The sequence below is a fragment of the Entelurus aequoreus genome, linkage group LG04 (genome assembly GCF_033978785.1).
Source record: "Entelurus aequoreus isolate RoL-2023_Sb linkage group LG04, RoL_Eaeq_v1.1, whole genome shotgun sequence".
NCBI classification, from domain to species: domain Eukaryota; kingdom Metazoa; phylum Chordata; class Actinopteri; order Syngnathiformes; family Syngnathidae; genus Entelurus; species Entelurus aequoreus.
Window position 1 is genome coordinate 24,773,451 of NC_084734.1, and position 21,290 is coordinate 24,794,740.

Here is a 21,290-nt window from a genome sequence, read left to right on the forward strand (position 1 = left end):
GAGGGGAAATTAAAATTTTCAGCACAATCCCATTCAAGATCAGACAAACATTACAGGGAGACAGAACAGGATCTCTGACGGGTCAGCCAACTTCCGGCGCCCCTTACAAAAAAGGTGAGATACAGGTAAACAACTGGGGGGTCTAAGCCTGGGCCCCTGGAGAGGGGGTCCAGACTGAGGCCAAGGGAAAAAACAACATGTGTGTGAGAACACAAAGAACACAAAGGACATTAAAGACAATTAAAAGAGCAGAGCTGATTCAACCAGCCAATTCTACATACAGCTATAAATAAAAAGTAAAATGAACATATACACTGTGGTGGCCTCTGCGGTGTTCCACGCCATCGTCTGCTGGTTGTTCTAACATGCCAGAGGCTGTTCACCTTGGAGACCTGCTGCGGATATGGGTACGGCCTGGCGCGAGATTTACACCTTCTCCCCCGGAGAAGGGAGAAGGTGTAACAAAGCAACCAAGAGAGCTGACTCCACTCTCGGCCGTCATTTAAAGAAAATGCAAATATTCCACAAATCCGACGCCTCTCAGCCGCAAAGACACCAAATCTGGTGACTTTCCAACTCCTCTCAGTTACTTTTTTTCTCAAAAGCGACGAGCGACAAATACTGTACTTTTTCGGGGTGTTTTAAAGACATGAAAGCACATATCAATCCGCAGTGCATGTCTTTGAAAATTCAATTTAGCCCGTAGACATCATGAGGATCAACACGATCATTTTCGTATCTAAAGTGGATACGCCCCACCAATTTGTCACGTTTCATGTGTCAGGTAAACCGTGAAGAATGGGGCCATATGAATCCCTTCATTCTTTCGTGTTTAGCAAACCGCTCAGTTATTTGCCCCTCCTCCCTTTTACACCATTGTGACATTCATCTATTTAATGAAATATTAGGTTTATTTATTTATTTTTTAAATGTTTCTACAGGTCCAGCTGTTCCTGTTGGTGTCGACGTTCAGGTTGAGAGCTTGGATAGCATATCAGAAGTAGATATGGTGAGTGACATGACAAAATTAAATCGCACATGATAGACCAGACCTGGGCAAAATACGGCCCGCGGGCCACACGCGTCCCATTATAAAATTCAATTTTTTAGACCTTTAACATCAAAACTATAGCCGCAATTATGACGTGTTTTTAAATTACCATAAGTCTTGAACTATGGAAAGTATTTATATGGTCGAAATCTGCGCTTTCGGGTGTTATACGAGTTATTATGGTAATCTACGTCACAGCAGCTCAGACGAGGAACAAAGCAGAGTGTATGTATTATTGTAGTTGATCTTTTTTGTAACACCGATAGTGAATGATGCACACATTTGTAGTTATTTCTACACGCTTTGCCTCTGTAGAGCTTTTGTGTTATTAATGTTCTTTGTAATGTTCTATATAATTCTTGTTGCAAGCATTTTTCAGTCCTTTTGTCATCCCTGGTTTTTTGTGCTTCTTACTAAGTTGTTTCAATGGACAATGTTTGTCAAAAAAAGTGTTGGAAAAAATGACCATAAGCATAATTTCCATCATTTTCACTGTATACATCATCCCAACTTTGATCTCTCAGATCATGTCATACTTTTCTCGTGCATATTCTTCGGAATGTCTTTTTGTCATCAATGTTCCTTTTGTACTTTCCGTCATAGATCGTGAAAACCGGCAGATGATCACTGATGTGCCATGCTAGTGGTATTATTATCAAAATCATTAGTAAAAATGTACAAACCCCGTTTCCATATGAGTTGGGAAATTGTGTTAGATGTAAATATAAACAGAATACTGTTTCTGGCATCAAATTCTAAAGTTAATGATTATTTGCAAAAAAAAAAAAAGTTTATCAGTTTGAACATCAAATATGTTGTCTTTGTAGCATATTCAACTGAATATGGGTTGAAAATGATTTGCAAATCATTGCATTCCGTTTATATTTACATCTAACACAATTTCCCAACTCATATAGAAACAAGGTTTGTATGAATAAATATGGCGCTGTGTCCTGATATTCTACTTGGCCTAAACACGAGGATATAAACTCAGGTTATACATTGTGTCTTTTCTGTGTGTGTGTGGGTTTAAGAGGTCTACGTTGAAGTCGCCACATAAGAAAGTTACTTTTTGACTGACTTCAGTAAAAGTTGCCTTAATCCAGTTCTCAATTACAATGTTTGACTTAGGTGTTCTACATATGCTGATGTTAATATGTTTTTGCTTTTTTCAGGACATATTTTAATGTTTAGACATTCTTAAATATTATCAATAGCTCATGTTTTTACTAGGGCTGTCAAGTGGCAATTGTGACCTGTGCTGGCAAAATGAGTCACAATGAGGAAATTTTAAAAACTGAGTTATTGTTATTTACACATTCTCCATCTAAAGACCTTCAAAATGATATATGGTTTGTTGGAATCGGACAAAAAATGACTGAGTTACATCCGATTGAAGTCGACCAAGTTTGAAGGTCCTTTTTGAGGTAAAACAGCTTAAAGTTTACTGTTCCAGAACAGAATGTTCCAAAACAAAACTCCATAGCAACCATACCTTAAAAGTCCTTGTAGCAACACCAAAATTGGTACAATTAAAGTCAAATCCCATGTCTAAAGGAAAAATATATATTCAACTCTATTGAAAACGGTTATGTACAAAAATTTCAACACTGTTATGTCACAGTTTTTTTGTTCACTGGTCAGTTTGTCAGCTGGTCAGCTGTCCGTAATATTCCTGACCAGCAGCACTAAGAAGATTTGCCGACTGCAGTGAATTTAGCGCACTTGCAACCGCCTGTGTACCCTCTCCACCTTCTAAATCCATTACGGAATGTAAAACAGTCTAACTTATCCACAAAAATAATATTTAAATGTTCGAAAATCACCTTTTTTCACCAAATATTCCGCTCGAATTACTGTGTGTTGTTTTTCATCAGGGCGCTGCCATGATACCACAATGCACCGCGCGGGGTGATTCAACCAATGAGGGTACGCCTCACAGCGACCGGTTAGCAACAAGCCGGATTTGTTTAAAAATTCGAATTCTATTGGTTCAGAATGGCGTCATCGCCATTCTGAACCAATCATTCCATGCTCATTTTTAGAAAGTAGGTAAACTTGGCGTCACAATGATACCAAATATGGCTAAGGGGATTCCCCCTTATGGCCGCGAGTGAGCATTGAAAACACTTGATTTTCTCAAGGAATTTTAACACAAAGGACTAATTTCTGAAGACATACCTCGTACAAAACCTTCAAATAAAGGTGATTTAAGATGTTTTCTTGCTATTTCGATGATTGGGATCGCTAGATTGTGGCTTTATGGACTCATTTTTGTGAAAATCTCAATTTCAACCAAGATACATTTTTTTCACTTATTTGCCTGTAGGTCAAAATTAGCCTGTGCGTATTCCGACTCATTTTGCCAGCACGGGTCACAATTGTTTTAATCAGATTAATCACACTATTATAAACCTGTGATTAATCATGATTAATTACGGGTTATTATTTGCTTGCATAAATAAAATTTGCTGAAGGAAATACCCCAATATTTGGGTACAAATGCAATTTAGTAGTCATGCAGGCAATTTTTTTTATATATTTTACTGAACTGCAAGTCATTGATTTGCTCAAAACTGAAAATAAGTGAAAATAAGTATAGTAAAAATGAAGTGCAGATTTTGAAAGTCTTTGCAGTTTGCTATTATTTTGTAAACCTTAAATGGCCTTAAATAAACAACTTAATATAGTCTACCATTTACTCATCTTTCGTTTAAACAGTTGTTTGAAACAAACAAGCGTGTTTACCTTTTTCAGATGACAATGTTGATCTCTTGTTTTGGTACAATGCGACCGCAGCTCATAGTGATGTAAGAAATACATCTGTCGTCTGAGTGGAAACATGTCTTCGAGTGTTTTGAGCCAGTGTCCCTCCCTGACTTAATAAAAATAGTTCAACAGATGTTGAACTATTTTGCATGTCCACTGGACAATATCCCATGTCGGCTTTTTAAAAATGTTTTTAATTGTCCATCTAGTAAATTCTTCCCTGAGGTGTGGAAGTTTTCCTAACCTCCTTGAAACATGCTGTGGTCCAGCCACTAATCAAAAAGAATAACCTTGACCCCAATATTTTATCACATTTTAGACCAATCTCGTATTTGCCATTTTATCCAAAGTCCTAGAGAAGGTTGTTTATCATCAACTTCTTTCTTATCTTAACTCATATGATATCGGGGGAAACATTTCAGTCTGGTTTTAAACTTTACTGCGTTACTGTAACGCCGTTATTCTCGGCGGTAACTAGTAGTCTAACGTGTAATTTTTTACATTCAGTAACTCAGTTACCATTACTACATGATGCGTTACTGCGTTATTTTACGTTATTTTTAATGTAGTATCGGCTAGAAACAGAATATCTGAGTGTGTTTTATTGGAGAGTTGCAGTGTCGTCCTTCTGAATCTTCTTGTGTCACAACGGGGACAAGACAAGATTCAGAAGGACGCACCCCCCCCCCCTCCCCCCTCCCCACACCTTTGTCTGGGTGTGGGGAGGGGGAGGGGGAGGGGAGGGGAGGGGAGGGGGGACGTGTCTTTGTTTACTAACAAGACATCATGGCGGAGCCGCAGTCGAGTTTCTTAACATGGAGATATTCTCACTACTTTTCTTTTGTCGAGCACAAAGAAAACAACATTTTAGTTAAATGTAAGTTGTGTCTTGGATCAAAGATCCCATCTACTGCCCAAAACAGCAATTGAAATCTGCTAAAACAGCTACAAAAGCAGCATGCTTCAACAAAGCTAGTAAAGAGAGACACACTTCACCTCCACCTCCACCTCCACTTAAGGATTTTAACGGGACTGATAGCCAGGACAACATACATGCAGGCTATTTCTACAGTGGAGTCACCCTCTTTCAGGCAGCTAATTAGCATGATACGGGCATCAAACAGCAAATGGCACGGAAAACATTTTCACGTACCTGGACAGTGAGTACATAAACATGGAAAGCGAGCTAAAGAAATTCTCCAAACTCTGCCTCTGCTCATCATTCATTACTGAAGGTACACACACTCTGTCAATTCTCTTATACTCTCATTCTAGACTTCTAGAGTGTTTGATTATCACATCACTCTAAATGTATAGACTATAAAGTTCACAAACATAAAGAGGGATCCTAGTGGGCCAGGCCAATCTTTCCTCATCTCTAAACTAAAACTGGGGAAATGCGTAGAGTGTGCTCCCGAAATGTGTTTGTCATTCTGGTTTGGTGTGGATTCACAGTGTGGCGCATATTTCTAACAGTGTTAAAGTTATTTATACGGGCACCGTCAGTGTAAACTGTATCGCTGTTGGCCAAGTATGCTCTGCATTCACGTGTGTGTGCGTGCTGATATGTGACTGGGCCAGCATTCGCTGGACTGGGTGAAAAGCGGACGTGACGATTTTTGGGAGGGGCACTGAAATTTGAGAGTCTCCCGGGAGGTTGCCTATTTAGTTAAAGTTAAAGTACCAATGTCACACACACACTAGGTGTGGTGAAATTTGTCCTCTGCATTCAACCCATCCCCTTGTTCACCCCCTGGGAGGTGAGGGGAGCAGTGGGCAGCAGCGGTGGCGCGCCCGGGAATAATTTTTTGGTAATTTAACCCCCAATTCCAACCCTTGATGCTGAGTGCCAAGCAGGGAGGTAATGGGTCCCATTTTTATATTCTTTGGTATGACTCGGCCAGGGTTTGAACTCACAACCTACCGATCTCAGGGCGGACACTCTAACCACTAGGCCACTGAGTAGGGTGATGTTACCGCGGCACCGCCGCTGAATATAATCGGCGGGCCAGCACTAGTGTTAATTTGGGCCAAGTGAAATTACGCGGAGTTTGACACCCATGGTCTAGATGAATGTGCTCTTCTTGTTCGGTAATTCTTTGGAGCGTTGTAGTTTTGTAGTTGAATGTTTGTTTTCTGTCAGGCTCCCGTTATCGTTGTCGTTGTTGTGGCTGCGCTAGGAGCTTTGATATTTAATTCAGTTTGATGTAGACTTTACAGTTGGCGCTCCATGTTCTCTGAATTTTCCTGAGCTTTCTTGGCGATATCAGCATTGCTTTTAGTTGTGCGTAGTGCTAGTTCATTTTGCACCCTTGAGATTATTTCCCTGTTTCACGATGATGGTGGCGGGGTGTTGTTGTTTCTTCCATTCAGTGAAATGCACTGGTGTTAATATCGACATTAATTCCCTTTGATTGCAGAAAGCTGACCACTTGTTGTTCTGTTGAATGGTTCTCGAGGATTTGTGTGCAACCCTGCAATGATGATGTAATTCTGTCGTGTAAACTGATCCATTTCTTTATGATGTTTTCCAAAACCAACATTAAATGCCCGTGACCTTCAATCCCTCAGGCGGTACTGCATCAAAAAAACGACATCAGTGTGTAAAGGGCTCAGGAACTCTTCAGAAAACCACTGTCAGTAACTACAGTTAGTTGCTACATCTGTAAGTGCAAGTTAAAACTCTACTATGCAAAGCGAAAGCCATTTATCAAAAACACCCAGAAACGCCGCCGGCTTCGCTGGGCCCAAGCTCATCTAAGATGGACTGATGCAAAGTGGAAAAGTGTTCTGTGGTCGGACGAGTCCACATTTCAAATTGTGGACCAAGAGGAAAAGAACCATCCGGATTGTTATAGGCGCAAAGTTCAAAAGCCGCATCTGTGATGGTAAATGGTAAATGGTAAATGGGTTGTTCTTGTATAGCGCTTTTCTACCTTTTTTAAGGAACTCAAAGCGCTTTGACACTTTTTCCACATTCACCCATTCACACACACACATTCACACATTCACACACTGATGGCGGGAGCTGCCATGCACGGCGCTAACCAGGCCCATCAGGAGCAAGGGTGAAGTGTCTTGCTCAAGGACACAACGGACGTGACTAGGATGGTAGAAGGTAGGGATTGAACCAGTAACCCTCAGATTGCTGGCACGGCCACTCTCCCAACTTCGCCACGCCGAAGTTGGGAGATCGTATGGGTAACTTACACATCTGTGAAGGTACCATTAATGCTGAAAGGTACATACAGGTTTTGGAGCAAAATATGTTGCCATCCAAGCAACGTCTTTTTCATGGACCCCCCCTGCTTATTTCAACAAGACAATGCCAAGCCACATTCTGCACGTGTTACAACAGCGTGCCTGTAGTCCAGACCTGTCTCCCAATGAAAATGTGTGGCGCATTATGAAGCGTAAAATACGACAACGGAGACCCGGGACTGTTGAACAACTTAAGCTGTACATCAAGCTAGAATGGGAAATAATTCTACCTGAAAAGCTTCAAAGATTGGTCTCCTCAGTTCCCAAACGTTTACTGAGTGTTGTTAAAAGGAAAGGCCATGTAACACAGTGGTGCCCCTGTGCCAACTGTTTTGCAATATGTTGCTGCCATTAAATTCTAAGTTAATAATTATTTGCAAAAAAAAATTAAGTTTCTCAGTTCGAACATTAAATATCTTGTCTTTACAGTCTATTCAATTGAATATAAGTTGAAAAGGATTTGCAAATCTTTGTACTCTGTTTTACGATGTACACAACGTACCAACTTCACTGGTTTGGGGTTTTGTAAATCCGGATCCACTTTAGGAAATCCTGTATTGCGCCGTTGACTGTGTCTTGTCATGCTCATGGTTGCCAAGTGAAGCCGGTGGTGTTGTTAGCTTTAGTGGCAAGCGGTGCCTCTAACGGGTTTTTTCACTTACTTTGCTAGGCCGGCCAGAGCTGTGTCAGCGTTTCTGACCACTTTTGTGGTCAGAAACGCTTAAAATGTGTCCAACTGTCTCGGTTTTGTTGTTGTTGTTTTGTTGCTAGCTAGAATTTAGCCCCCGGTTTTCGGCACCTTAGCTTCGCTGGCTTTAGCGAAAATGTGCCTCCCGCCGGGCAGAGTTCAAGTCGAATATGTTAGCAAGCTGTCCTGTAGCTGTGATCACAATTATTAGTAGTTTCTAGTCAAAACTGTGGTGTCTATATCAATAGACATAATTTGGAAAAGCTACAAGTTACTCTCGATTAAATGTAGCTAAGCTACAGGGGAAGCTTAGCCTTACAAGCTACACAGCAAAAGTAGCTTGCTACATCAAAGCTACATTTAACGGCATGTAATGTGTGTGACAGTATACAAATGGACCCCATAAGGGTCCATTACTATTAACTTTCTGTTATTTAGCTGGGGACACCCTACAACTACCTCTAGGGTTCCCCGCACCCCACTGCATGTATTTATTTAGTTTGCCTTTTCTTTGACCCACCTCAAAAATGTTATTCATTTTCTCTACCTACAGTTAAAAAAAACAGCATCCATCTATATCTTGACAAAAAAACAAACAATAACGTGTGTGTTGTTTGGGAACAGTTGGTGATGGTTATGTGCAGTAAAACTTTTCATGAACTCAACTCACCTTTAATTTGTGTTGGATGTCTTAGATGAGACAGCAGTTATTGATTTTGGTTTACAGAGTAAACAACTAAAAACTAAGGTTTTGGGCATTGTTTTCTCTAAATGCATTCATTTGTCTAAATATGGTTAAGACACGCATTATTGTGGGTTTCCTGCACATCTTCATCACTAAAGGAAAAATCTAATCTGCGGGAGAGTATTCCTCTGTTATTTTAAAGTTGTTGTTTTTTTTTAGTTGTCAGCTTGAAGCGTCCCTCTGTCTCTGACTCCCTGACTGTTATGATTTTGCTTACTAGTTTCTATGACCCACCCTGTCTTGCAGAGGCAATCTGTAAATGTTTAGCCCTAACCTTAGCCAATTATGGCTCATCATGCGAACACAAACCAATCATCATGGATTTTCTCCGTATGTTCTCATTCTGTATTTTCTCCATATTTTTGGATGGCCTTGATTTGCAGTCTAATTTCTCTCTTTGTAGCTTTGATGGGTTTAAAAGCAGCTAAGCTACAGGAAAAGCTACTCGTTACAAAAGTAGCTAAGCTACCACCAAGCTACTGGACAATTAAGTTAAGCTATGTCCTTTAGCTATATGTAGCTTGTTACTGCCCATCACTGCATATCAATGCCATTTTATAACGTTATAGCTGCTGGAAGACTTAAGCGGCCGATTAAAACAAATGCAATTAATTTATTTTGGTGTCTTTGCATTTATTTTTTTGTGATGTTTATTTTTTCATATAGACGATATATTGATAATATATCTCTATCTATTAACTTCTTGCAATATGCCTTTTCTTGCGGCTGGATCATATCAGACCAGGGGTCTGCAACCCACGACTTTGGACCTTTGAACCAAATCGTCAATAAATATTGGCTATTTAATTGTAATTTGTTTTTTTGGTAGTTTTTTTTAAATTAATTAGTTAATTTTAATGTAACAGTTGTTAACTTTGGAGAGTTTGGTGATCTTGTTATATAAAAACAAAACGTTTTTTAATATTTTGTCGACCGAAATGTACAGTACGGTAAGACAGCAATGAACAGAAACCCCGAGCCCAAGGACCTTCTCGCTGTGAGGCATGAGCGCTAACCACTGCGCCACGGTGCTGTTCGAGAAAATAGCAAACAAAAAAAACAAAAAAATGTATATGACATTTCTAGAACAAACACACAGCATTTGTGAAGAAATACCCAGCTGGAGATGACCGAAAAACAGCAGATGTTTACAGATGACTAGAGCCCCAGGGCTCAGGTTTAGGCCTCATCCTTTTTTCTATCTATATTAATAATGTGTACTGATCTTTCATTTCATGTATCAATTTTATAATTGATACATGAAATCTGGCAGATCATATCTTTTATTCTAACCCAGTCCCTAGAATTCCAACAATCTGCCTCTGAAATTGTCCAGTCTTGTTTGCAGGTATTAAAATGGTGTTGAATGCGGACAAAATTATATTCTGCTTGTGTCAACTAACCTCGCTGACAATGTGACATTTTCAATGTAGTTTGTAATTAGCTGTTATTAGCACCATCTAGTGGTAATACAGTTAATTGTCTCCAGTTGACAAATAATTTTGACGACTGTTACTACACAGATTGCGTATCAACATGTGTTATCTGTCTCCATAAATGTCTGTCTTTGGCAGCAGTATTCAGCGACACCAGGTATTGTCCAGTCCAGTGGCTGATGTTGTCTTGCCAGCATTTAATTTGTTTTCCTCTACTTCTTCTTCCTTCAATCATTCCTTTTAGGCAGATTTTGCCTGCCAGACATTCCCAAATATTTTTTTTAGATCTTTAAGATGGAAACTGTAGCTGCCATTAAGATGTGCAGTGATGTTTTCAAATAATCAATTAAGTCTTGAACTATACAAAGTATTTCGATGGTTGGAATCTGCGCTTTTGCATGATATACTACTTACCAGAGGTGTGGACTCGAGTCACATGACTAAGTCTAAGTCTAAGTCGAATTGCAAGTCCCTTTGGACTTGCAACTCGACTTAGACTTTAACATCAATGACTTGTGACTTCACTTTGACTTGAGCATTTTGACTTGACTTGCTACTTTCCCCAAAACCCAAAGATTAAAAAGTTATTCAGGAGCGCTCTGTATCTTTCATTGTGTACGTTTTTGTCTGTCAGCGTGTGTGCTATCCATACAACATCCAATCAAATTAGATCCACGTTGTTTTCATCCGACAGCATTCATTCAATCAAATTGCAGGACAACCAACGAAGAAGAGCTGTCAAACAACGCGGCAGTGAGAAAAAATGATACCAAAGATTGTGCCTTTAGAGGTGCATGTCTGATGCAAGGGCTGTTTAACACCTTTCTTACGTCACGACTCTGGAGACCGATTAGCATTGTCAGCAAGTTTATTGACATTCAAAAGGGTGAAACTAAAAAGACAAACAATGCAGTCAACATATACATATGCTATGCAAATGTATTCATATATATGCTGTAATGCTACCTTACAAGGCATGAGAAGGTAAACAAAGTGAATTTGTACTACGATGCCATTTTAGATGACATCGCAAATTATTGCTAATGAGTATGGCATTGAGACTTTTATTTATTATTATTAGCAAAGATCATACATCAAAGATCATAAATTTAGCTCGAAATATTTTAGACAAAAACCAAGTTTCAAAGTTCAACTTATGATACATACCGGCGATGCAACCTTAAACAAAAGATATATGCAGTATTTCTTCGAAAATAACCACCATAAAGTACGTGCTGGCACCGTAGATTTCTCTGCTTGGCTTATGCAACTTCCGGTCAATAAAGTTTGATTCAAAATACACACTTCTCAAAGATGTAGTAACTGCCATGACCACATGATGGCGACAAATACACATGTAATAATGTTAATTAAATGACAAGCAATAAGCACAACACACTTCAACAACAAGAGTTTACAACTGTTAGTTGTAACAGAACAAAGATAGTTTCGTTCGGGTATAAAAACTACGAGGTTGTCAACAAAAAACGAATTGCAGTATGCAAAACATGCGGTTCGAAGATTAGATAACAGACGGAGACGCAACAACTTCCAACTTCGTTCGACATTTGAAGTTGAATGTAAGCTAACGTTATTGGCTAGTAACGTATGTTTTAATTGCTGTTTAGTTAAATCAGTGAGGCTGTAACTCACTGCTAACGTTATAACGTTATTGCGAACACGGCTATCTGTTGGTCCACTGCAGTTCATATGTGTACCGTTTTAGCTAGCTTTCCGACATACTGCTGGTTGTTTACCTCACAACAGCCATGGTGACATCATACTACGCCCCCATCGTGCACAAATGACGGACAGACTCTTGGCCAATTTGGTCTTTTGCAAATCTAAAAAGTACAACTCTGTTCATTGTTTGATTGATTGATTGTTTGAAACTTTTATTAGTAGATTGCACAGTACAGTACATATTCCGTACAATTGACCACTAAATGGAACACCCGAATACGTTTTTCAACTTGTTTAAGTCGGGGTCCACGTTAATCAATTAATGTATTTGTTATGTTTTTCATGTGTATGCACACATAAACACACATACAGTATGAGATGAGATCAATTAGATAAACAGGATAGAAACCGCTGTGGAACGAGTTAAAATGCCATATGCCATGGAAATACAATGTTAACACTTTTGTACAAATAAGTACAGTTGCACCTGTTTTTTCTAATGTGTTTATTCTGTAAAGGAATGAATTAAATGTTTAAAATGCAATGTCAGCACAATTTTTTTCCCTGCAATTTCAAATGCACTTGGTTTAATAAATAAATACAGCCTTTTAAAAGCATACACAATCTGTGTAAATATATTAGTCTCTGGTTAAAAGAACTTGAAAGGACTCGAAACTCAAAATGCAGGACTTGGGACTTGACTTGAGACTTTCCAGTCTTGACTTTGGACTTGACTCGGGACTTGCCTGTCTTGACTCGGTACTTGACTCGATACTTGAGGGCAAAGACTTGCAAAACAATGACTTGGTCCCACACTGCTAGTTACTATGGTAATCTAAGTCACAGCAGCTCACCAAGCAGTGTGGGTGGGGAGCATGGTGTTACAGGGTGTTTCCAGAGCAGCCAGCCTGAAATGCCGGTCTCAGGGACAGACACAGAAGGAGATTTTTACAACAAAGTTCTAAAGCTTAGGGATATATCAGATATATCAAATTGTAGGTGTTTTATTTTTTAAAAGCCTTCACGTTCATATTTGGCTGTTTGTTGCATTTTTTGTTGCGTTTCGCTTGATTGTAAAATATGTCGATCGAGATGGGGTGTGTTTGTCGTTCATAGTTAATATTGTAAATCCCACATTCTTTATTTTCACGTACATTCTGGGTGTCTCAATCAGCAAAAAAAAAATTAAATTCCATTCCGTTTTTTAGGGCGGTCTGTCATAACATTTTTAGCATTCAATCTGACATTATTGTGAGGTTTTGTATTACTGTTCCTTAAAATAGATATACTGGCCCCCAGACACATTTTTTTCTCTAAATTTGGCCCCCTGAGGCAATATAATTGCCAAGGCCTGCTCTACAAAATGCCTCCAGTCCCTAAATAGAAAATAAGTCACACCTCTTGACAAAGCAGCACTGAAATCTGTGCTGAGAAAATCAAACTCATAATCAAAGTTTATTTCTATAGCCCTAAATCATAAGTGTCTCCAAGGGCTGCACAACGACATCCCACATCAGGGGCAAGAAAAAATTCTGCAGATGTGGGAACGTCGAGTGGATCTAGTTAATAGTGTTAAGAGTCCAGTCCATAGCAGGGGATCATCTTGAGTGGTCAGCAGCGCAGAGACGTCCCCAACTGATGCACAGATGAGTGGTCCACCCCGGGTCCCGACTTTGAACAGCTAGCGCCTCACCTAATAAGAGGGGGGCAGAGCAGAAAAGAGACGGCAGATCAACTGGTCTAAAAGGGGGTCTATTTAAAGGTTAGAGTATACAAATGAGTTTTAAGATGGGACTTAAATGCTTCTACTGAGCTACCTCAGTAGCATCTCTAACTTCAGAGTACTGGAGCCTGAATAGAAAACGCTCTATAGCCCGCAGACTTTTTTGGGGCTCTGAACGCAGATTTCTGGCCGGGACATATGGTACAATACAATCAGCAAGATAGGATGGAGCTAGACCGTTTAGTATTTTATACGTAAGTAGTAAAACCTTAAAGTTACATCTTACGTGCACATGAAGCCAGTGCAGGTGAGCCTAATATGATCAAACTTTCTTGTTCTTGTCAAAAGTCTAGCAGCCACATTTTGTACCAACTGTAATCTTTTAATGCTAGACATAGGGAGGCCCGAAAATAATACAGTAATCGGGACAAAATGGAACGGATTTTAGCGATATTACGGAAATGGAAGAAGACCGTTTTAGTAACACTCCTAATGTGTGATTCAAATGAGAGAGTTGGGTTTCGACTCGGTAAAGAATCTGGGCATTATCTTCGGATAATACCCAGATTCTTTACCGAGTCGCTTTGTTTAGTTTAGTTTTCGTTTAGTTGTCAAATGTTAAGGTGTTATTATTAAGTGTATTACTAGGTGTCGGTGTCTAGCAGGACCGATAATCAGCATTTCCGTTTTCTTAGCGTTGATTGCAAAAAGTTAATGGACATCCGTTGTTCAATCTCATTAAGACCTCCAGGTGACTACAATCCGGCGTCTTGGTCAGCTTTAGGGGCATGTAGAGTTGGGTGTCATCAGCATAACAGTGCCAAGGCATCAGCTCTGAAATCAAAGCGCAGGTTCCAAAGACGAAGGCTCTAAAACATTGTCATGGATCGCACAAACAACAGCTGTGCTTGAAAAACTCAACAACATCTGGAAAGATAAGAATACCAGTCTGCACACCAAAATCCACCTCATATGCTTTGAGTCACTAGAAAAAAGCGCTTCATAGTTCTGATCCATCGTTTCATTATTAATAATATTTAGTCCAAATAAGCTACAGAAGACGTCGAGAAAAGATGGGAAGATAACATTCAAGAATAAACTGGATTAGACCTGGCAAAATTCCTGAGGGCAGTGGAGGACAAATCGGGTGGATAGAGCTGGTGGCATCATCTTCAAGTGTGCCCAAACTATTTCTGCGTAAGTCAAGGGATAAGTGAAGGGAAGTGATTAACAGCGGCCCCTTTCAAGCTTGTGTGCTTCATACAGATACAGGTATATTCTATGGGGGTCAAATACTGCACTCAACGAAATACATATTTGTCACCTTTATTTCATGTTTTTCGACATTTTGGGGGCTGGTCATTTTTTTCTTCAAACTTACCCCAGAAATATGACTGATCATGGAAATCAAAAGTCTAATTAAATCAGCATGGGATCATATCATTATTTTACACACTGTATGTTATGCCACATGACAAAAAAAATATGTACATATCTTTGCAAGTAAAAAAATGCTGCTGGCTGCCGTGACAGCAGAAGAAGAAGAAGCTTAAAACAATGGATTAAGGGAATCATTTTAGATGTTGTCATTCAACTGCTGTTTTCAGAAAAATAATCAGTATTAAAGCTCAAAGGTAGTTTTTGTTCTGTTGGAAGTTGGAATGTTGAGTAGTGTAATTAAACCATCCATCTGTTGTGTTACCATAAGCTGAATCCAAAAACGGGCATCCTGATGTTGCGTAAGATAAATAAGCATAGCAGTCAGATATTGCTTTACAGCACAACTGTTAATCTCTCTCTAAATGCTATTATATCATGTCTTAAAACTGCTGGATACTCTGTGTGGGTGATACTGTCAATTTTGGTATCGATCCTACATATGTTTCAAGATGGCTGCTTCTTGCAGGAGCTCAGTGCTCTTGTTTTCGTGTGTTTTTTGCCTTTTGGATCAGGCACCTTTGTGCAATAAGGAGTGGCACTTTTGTGGCCTCCGCGCTACTTTTTGATGCTTTTTTTGTGAACTTTGGTTCAGTATTTGGTCTCCTGCACCGTAGACCAAATACTGGCTCTGCCACACCAGAGTCCACGTGGAGAGACCAAAAAAGATGAGGTCTGGACATTGGCCGAGAGATAATGGGCATCCTAGGACTGAGTAAGCTCTCTTGGTTGCTTTGTTGGGTCCGTTCCTATGGTTTGTTTATGCGTGGTGCAGTTGTATGTGCACCACATCCATCCTTGCATCCATTTTCAAGCGGTAGCTTGTCCCTCTCAGGGTCACGGGGGGTCCAGCTGCACTCGGGGCTAAGGTGAAATGGCAGGGCCAACACATATTGTATTATTTATTGATTTCTTTTTTCGTCCTGTTTTACTTTTGTAGCTGTTTGTAAAAATAGTGTCTCTAAAGTGTCAGCTGCTTGCATTCGCTCTGTGCTCCTTTAATGTATTTTAGCTTCCTATCCTCACCTCAGGCTATGTGTCCTCTTGTTTCATACCAAGATGGCGCTGCAAATTAGTTGTTGCGTTTTTCTCTGTTTCAAAGAATAACAACGAGAGAACTGTCTACGAATTCAATTCCTTGTGTCTTAAACATACTTGACCAATAAATTGGATTCTGATTCTGATACCAATTAGATCAGAGCCGCTTGTCTGTGTTCTCAATTTGTGTGTCTTTGTTCAGATCTGTGTTTGTGTTGAGATTAGTGTGTGTTTTAAAAATACTTGCACCATGATGATGCAACCTTCCTTCTAACCCGACCTGGCTTAAACCTCTTTCCTAAATGCAAGAGGGTCATTAAGGGTTTTGAAGAGCAGTATCATCAGCAGTATCACGGCCATCTGTAGATGGCCGTGACGATTGAGCTGCAGAGGATTCTGGAATATTCCAGAATCCATAAATAGTTGAAAGAAAATGCTGAGAATGTAAGTTTAAAATGGGAAAACTTGTAGTTTGGAATTCAAATATATCTTTAGTGACACCAGAACTTTGCTTGTAATCCAGTCGTTACTTTTTCTGTTACCTCACTCTTTCTTTAGGATTTCACTATGACCCTGTATCTGAGGCATTACTGGAAGGATGAGAGATTGGCCTTCCCCAGTTCCACCAACAAGAGCATGACCTTTGATGGGCGCCTGGTGAAAAAAATCTGGGTGCCAGATGTGTTTTTTGTCCACTCCAAGAGGTCTTTCATTCATGACACCACGACTGAGAACATCATGCTGCGGGTTTTCCCTGATGGTCACGTCCTGTATAGCCTAAGGTGAGGATAGGAAGCTTTAACACAATAGCCTTGTACTGAAAACATGATATTACATTATGGTATACAGTGAAATAAATAATCCATCCCCGAGTAAAACTACGAAAAACTGTTGCAAACATTTGGTCAGAGAAAAACAAAGCCAGAGCAGGATGTTTCCACCTCCATATGTTTGACAATGTGTGTACTGTGTAGCATGTATTTGTCTTCTTACAACTCCGGTTGACTTGATGTCAAAGAGCTCAATTTTGGTCTCCCAAGCCTTGATCATGATAATGATATCATTCATAGTCAAACTTCAGATAGGAAGACATAAGTCTTCTTGAGAAGGTGGACCTCATGGGCACTGCTGATTTATTTGCGATTTTGGTCTCAACTCCCTTGAGATCATTAACCAGCTCCTCCTCGTATTTTCTTGGCTAATCCCTCATCTTTCTTAATATTATCCTTACCCCACCAGATAAAACCTTGTTTTTCTTTCTCACCAAGCAGAAGCTTGTGTTTTTTATGGTCTCGTACAGTACTACAGACAAAATACTTTTTCTGAGATTTTTTGACAGTCCCATGGAGTCGTAAAAAGGTTTAAAAAGAAAAAAAAAAAAGTTTCACATGTTTCTTTTTTCATATAATGAGTTGAGTTTAGGAGTACTTTCTTAAAGGGATAGGACTAATTTGTGTGTTTGTGGGCACATAACCAGTCAGTGGAGGTCAGAATGTTTGCTGGTTGGTAAAGCAAGTTTATTTACAGAGCACAATTCGTACACAAGGCAAAAATTACAAGAATCATAATTCAATTTTTTATGTAGATAAACTACTTTCACTTGTCATATGCACACTTAAATAAGTGTTTTTACGTCTCACATCTTCTAGAAGACTATTCTGGATTTTAGGAGCATGAGCCTCAACATGTTTAGTTCTGGCTCTGGACACCAGCACCTGAGGTTCTTAGAACCCAAGAAGGTTTGTATGTTTCTAAATTGTCAATGGCACAACACTTGTACAAAAGCAGAGCTGTATTAAAATCTATTCTCTGAGCAACAATCAATATGGTCATATTTCCAGGTTCTAGTCAGAACTCGAGCAGCAGTTATGGATCAGTTGTTTTACAGCTAGCCCAGTGAGGTCATTACAGTCGTCTAACCCAGTGTTTCTTAAGCATTGTTGGGCCGCAAGGGCCCACTAGAGGGCTGCTCAAAAAATATCTGTTTCTCAGTTGTTATACATTTTTCCACCACTTGTACTGTAATGACAATATCAAGTAAACAAGAAAATAAGTCTGAAGTTACCATCATAGAGAAGTTTCTTAAGCGCAAAATGTATGACTAAAGTGGTAAAGCTGTATTTTCATTTGCACTTTAATTTTTTGGACAGTTTAGTTAAACATATTCATTAATAATTTATTTTATTTATTTTAGCATAACATAATTTATTTTTTGTAAGTTATTTATGAGTCCCTTCTTATGCAGTATGTTACTTACTGTTGAATCCGCCTGACCTAAGCCTAAGGTTTATGTGTTAAATAAATAATCTTTGTGATGAACCCATGGTTTCATATCATTTGACAAGGTCGTAAACTAACTACGTATGTTATATATAATTATTAAATCAAGGGTAAGATTACTAATTCAGTATTAATATCTGAGTGAGCTCTGTAGTGGAACAGTTGAGGTTCACAACCCTTAGTCTAACCTGCTGGAGACCAAGGCATGGATTAGTTTGTCTAAATCTGATTTTGACAGCGGATTAAATACATATTTCCCTCAATGAAATACAAATTAATTTATAACCTTTCTTTCATGTTTTACTTTTCCTAAAGCTATTTTTGTGTAATGGTAAAAATATTTCTGGACTGTTCCTATTAAAGGAGTAAACTTTAAAAAAAAAACAGTCAACGGCAAAATATACCAGAAATGAAAGTGGCAGTTGTTTTTTTTTACTAAATATTGTTCTGCTTTTATAAATGTTTACTGCAAGTTAGGCTGTTGTTTTTGCATTGTCACATTTAAGTTCAGTTCAGTTGTTGTGAAAGTACTCAGTACTAGGGTAACACATTACAATATTGTAATATAAGTCCAATAGTTCTACAATGTTTTAACTGTAAACAGCTTTTTGACCATTCCCAACTAACTATGTCTCTATAAAGCAAGAAAAAATGGTTAAGGAAAAATTGTTTTTACACTAATACCCCCCAAAATTATTAATTATTGGTTTTATATTCTTCAGGGTTACAGTGACTGCTGCATGCAACATGGATTTTAGTCGTTTCCCTTTGGATTCACAGACATGTACATTGGAGCTGGAGAGTTGTAAGTATTAATTTATTGTCATTTGTGCAATGAATGAAAAATGAGTTTTACATACATACATACTGTACATATATATATACATACATGTATATACTATATATATATATATACTATATATATATATATATATATATATATATACATACATACATATATATACACACACACATATATATATATATATATATATATATATGTATGTGTGGGAAAAAATCACAAGACTATTTCATCTCTACAGGCCTGTTTCATGAGGGGTTTCCTCAATCCTGAGGATTGAGGAAACCCCTCATGAAACAGGCCTGTAGAGATGAAATAGTCTTGTCATTTTTTCCCCACACATACATATTACGCTCTACCACGGTATCGAGCACTATTTTTTGGATAATCTAATTAAGACATATATATATATATATATATATATATATATATATATATATATATATATATATATATATATATATATATATATATATATATATATACACCGCTGTGTGACAGACCTCAAATGATTTATATTTATTACTTAGGTTAGGGCTAAGGTTAAAGGAGCCATGTGTAAGAATCTGGCAAGAAATGGTACTGCAATTACGGTTAAAATTCTGTAGTCCCCTCCCTCTTTCCCTGACAGAGGTTGCCAGATACGCAGCTGAATTCAGCTCGATCGACAGGAATAGTCCAAGGAACTTCAAACTTCCACTGCCTCTTACTTGAGGTGCTGGGACCTAGCTGAATAGACAAACGCTTTGTCAAGAACAAATCTTTAACCAACACATTTTACACAGAAATTAGGCTATTTTCGGGAAGAAGTACGTTATACCTGCGTACAATATCACGACAAATGGCAATCATATGGTTATTGTCAGTACTATCAAAAAACAAATACTAAAACGAACTACAACCAATCCTAGCAATGGTGAAAATAAGGAAAGCAAGGAAAGCTAGACCCAAAACTAAAGAGGAGACATTTTACCAAGGTACTGTTTCAAACGTTTCAGATTGCCATATAACTTGGTACATGTAGTCCACAATATGCAAACACGAATGAGGAATTATTTTATCGTGTGATTTGGCTGTCTCCATACGTTTCACATTGCCATGACAGCCGTGCTGATGTTGGAACCCATTTCCTCAGCGTAACAGCATATTGAGAACCAAATATGCACTAACACTACCCATATCCACATAAGTTTTATTTGTTGAAAATATATTTTGCCCTGTCAGTTCGATTACACATCGACATACAGGCTAACAGTAGCCTATATTTCGATGTGTCATCGAACTGGGCTGCACGTGCTAGCATGCTAAGCATTCGTTGCACAAACATACTAGCTTTGTTAGACAACCATAGACTGTATTGAACAATATAGTTTACATACAAAATGTCCATTTCCATTTATTACAAATAATAAGAAAACATAAATGCTTTCTTTAACCTGTCAAGGAGGAAAATAGCAAGTCTCCATCTTTCAAAGGCATCCCCGATACAAATCCTCGTTTTGTTCCTGGCTTTGTCATGAATAAGTTGAGAATTGTAACAACGCCTTTTAAATTTACTAAGTTCTGACATGTTTAGTAACTTTACCAGTAGCTAGACGGAGATGGTGGTGCAAAACGGGAAACCTGGTTGTAACACACTCACAGACTTTCTAATTGGTTAAAACGGTGGAAGGCGGGACATCAAAATGAAAACAATAACAAGATTTCGGGGCTGTAAATCTAATTTTGAAACTACTGTTATCAGTTGTAGAGGTATTAAAAAAAACATGATTAATTAATGCCTTTTGACATATCAGGGCCATTTAATGATGACTTGGCATTAAATTATTACATATGGCTCCTTTAAAATTTTCATTGGATGTTAGTGCGACCCCTCCACCCCTTTTAAGGGGACTGGCAATATGTGCACTCGTATGGTTAGGAGGAGATGCCTCGTTAAGCAAGAACAATTATTCTGGTTTTAGCCAGGTTTCGCTTAGACTAATGGTTCACCGCAGCTTGTAGACCGCTTAGGGATGCTACAAGCTGGGCTAGTCAGCTCGCTACAGCTTACGCTAGCAATGTAAAGATTGTTAATGACATCATTAACTAATAACGTTTTGGGAGACAATGATCTCAGACTTAAAAAGCCGATATTATAAGTTTTGAGGAATTTTTTCAAGGATATCCATAGTACTGATATTAATAACGTTATGTTTATTTTGTGTAGTGTGCCTTAAATAATTTTGACCACATCTAGGAATTGATATGATGGGGATTTTGAGATTATTTTCTTGGTGCTGTGATAGATTTAACACGTCATAATTTGCCACCTCAGTAATTCGCATGTTCACCTCTGTCTGGCACAGTCACTACAGAAAAACATAATGTGAGTTGT

General features: G+C 38.7%; 1 protein-coding gene across 2 annotated transcripts in view; it reads left to right on the plus strand.

Annotated features, from left to right (window-relative positions):
* Positions 1-21,290, plus strand: part of LOC133648385 (gamma-aminobutyric acid receptor subunit rho-2-like) — a 56,348-nt gene that overhangs the window by 14,816 nt on the left and 20,242 nt on the right. For both annotated transcript variants that reach the window (XM_062044424.1, XM_062044423.1), the window contains exons 3-5: positions 942-1,009; positions 16,390-16,613; positions 18,834-18,916. In XM_062044424.1, the coding sequence (XP_061900408.1) occupies positions 942-1,009; positions 16,390-16,613; positions 18,834-18,916 (375 nt within the window). The remainder of the gene's footprint in view (positions 1-941; positions 1,010-16,389; positions 16,614-18,833; positions 18,917-21,290) is intronic.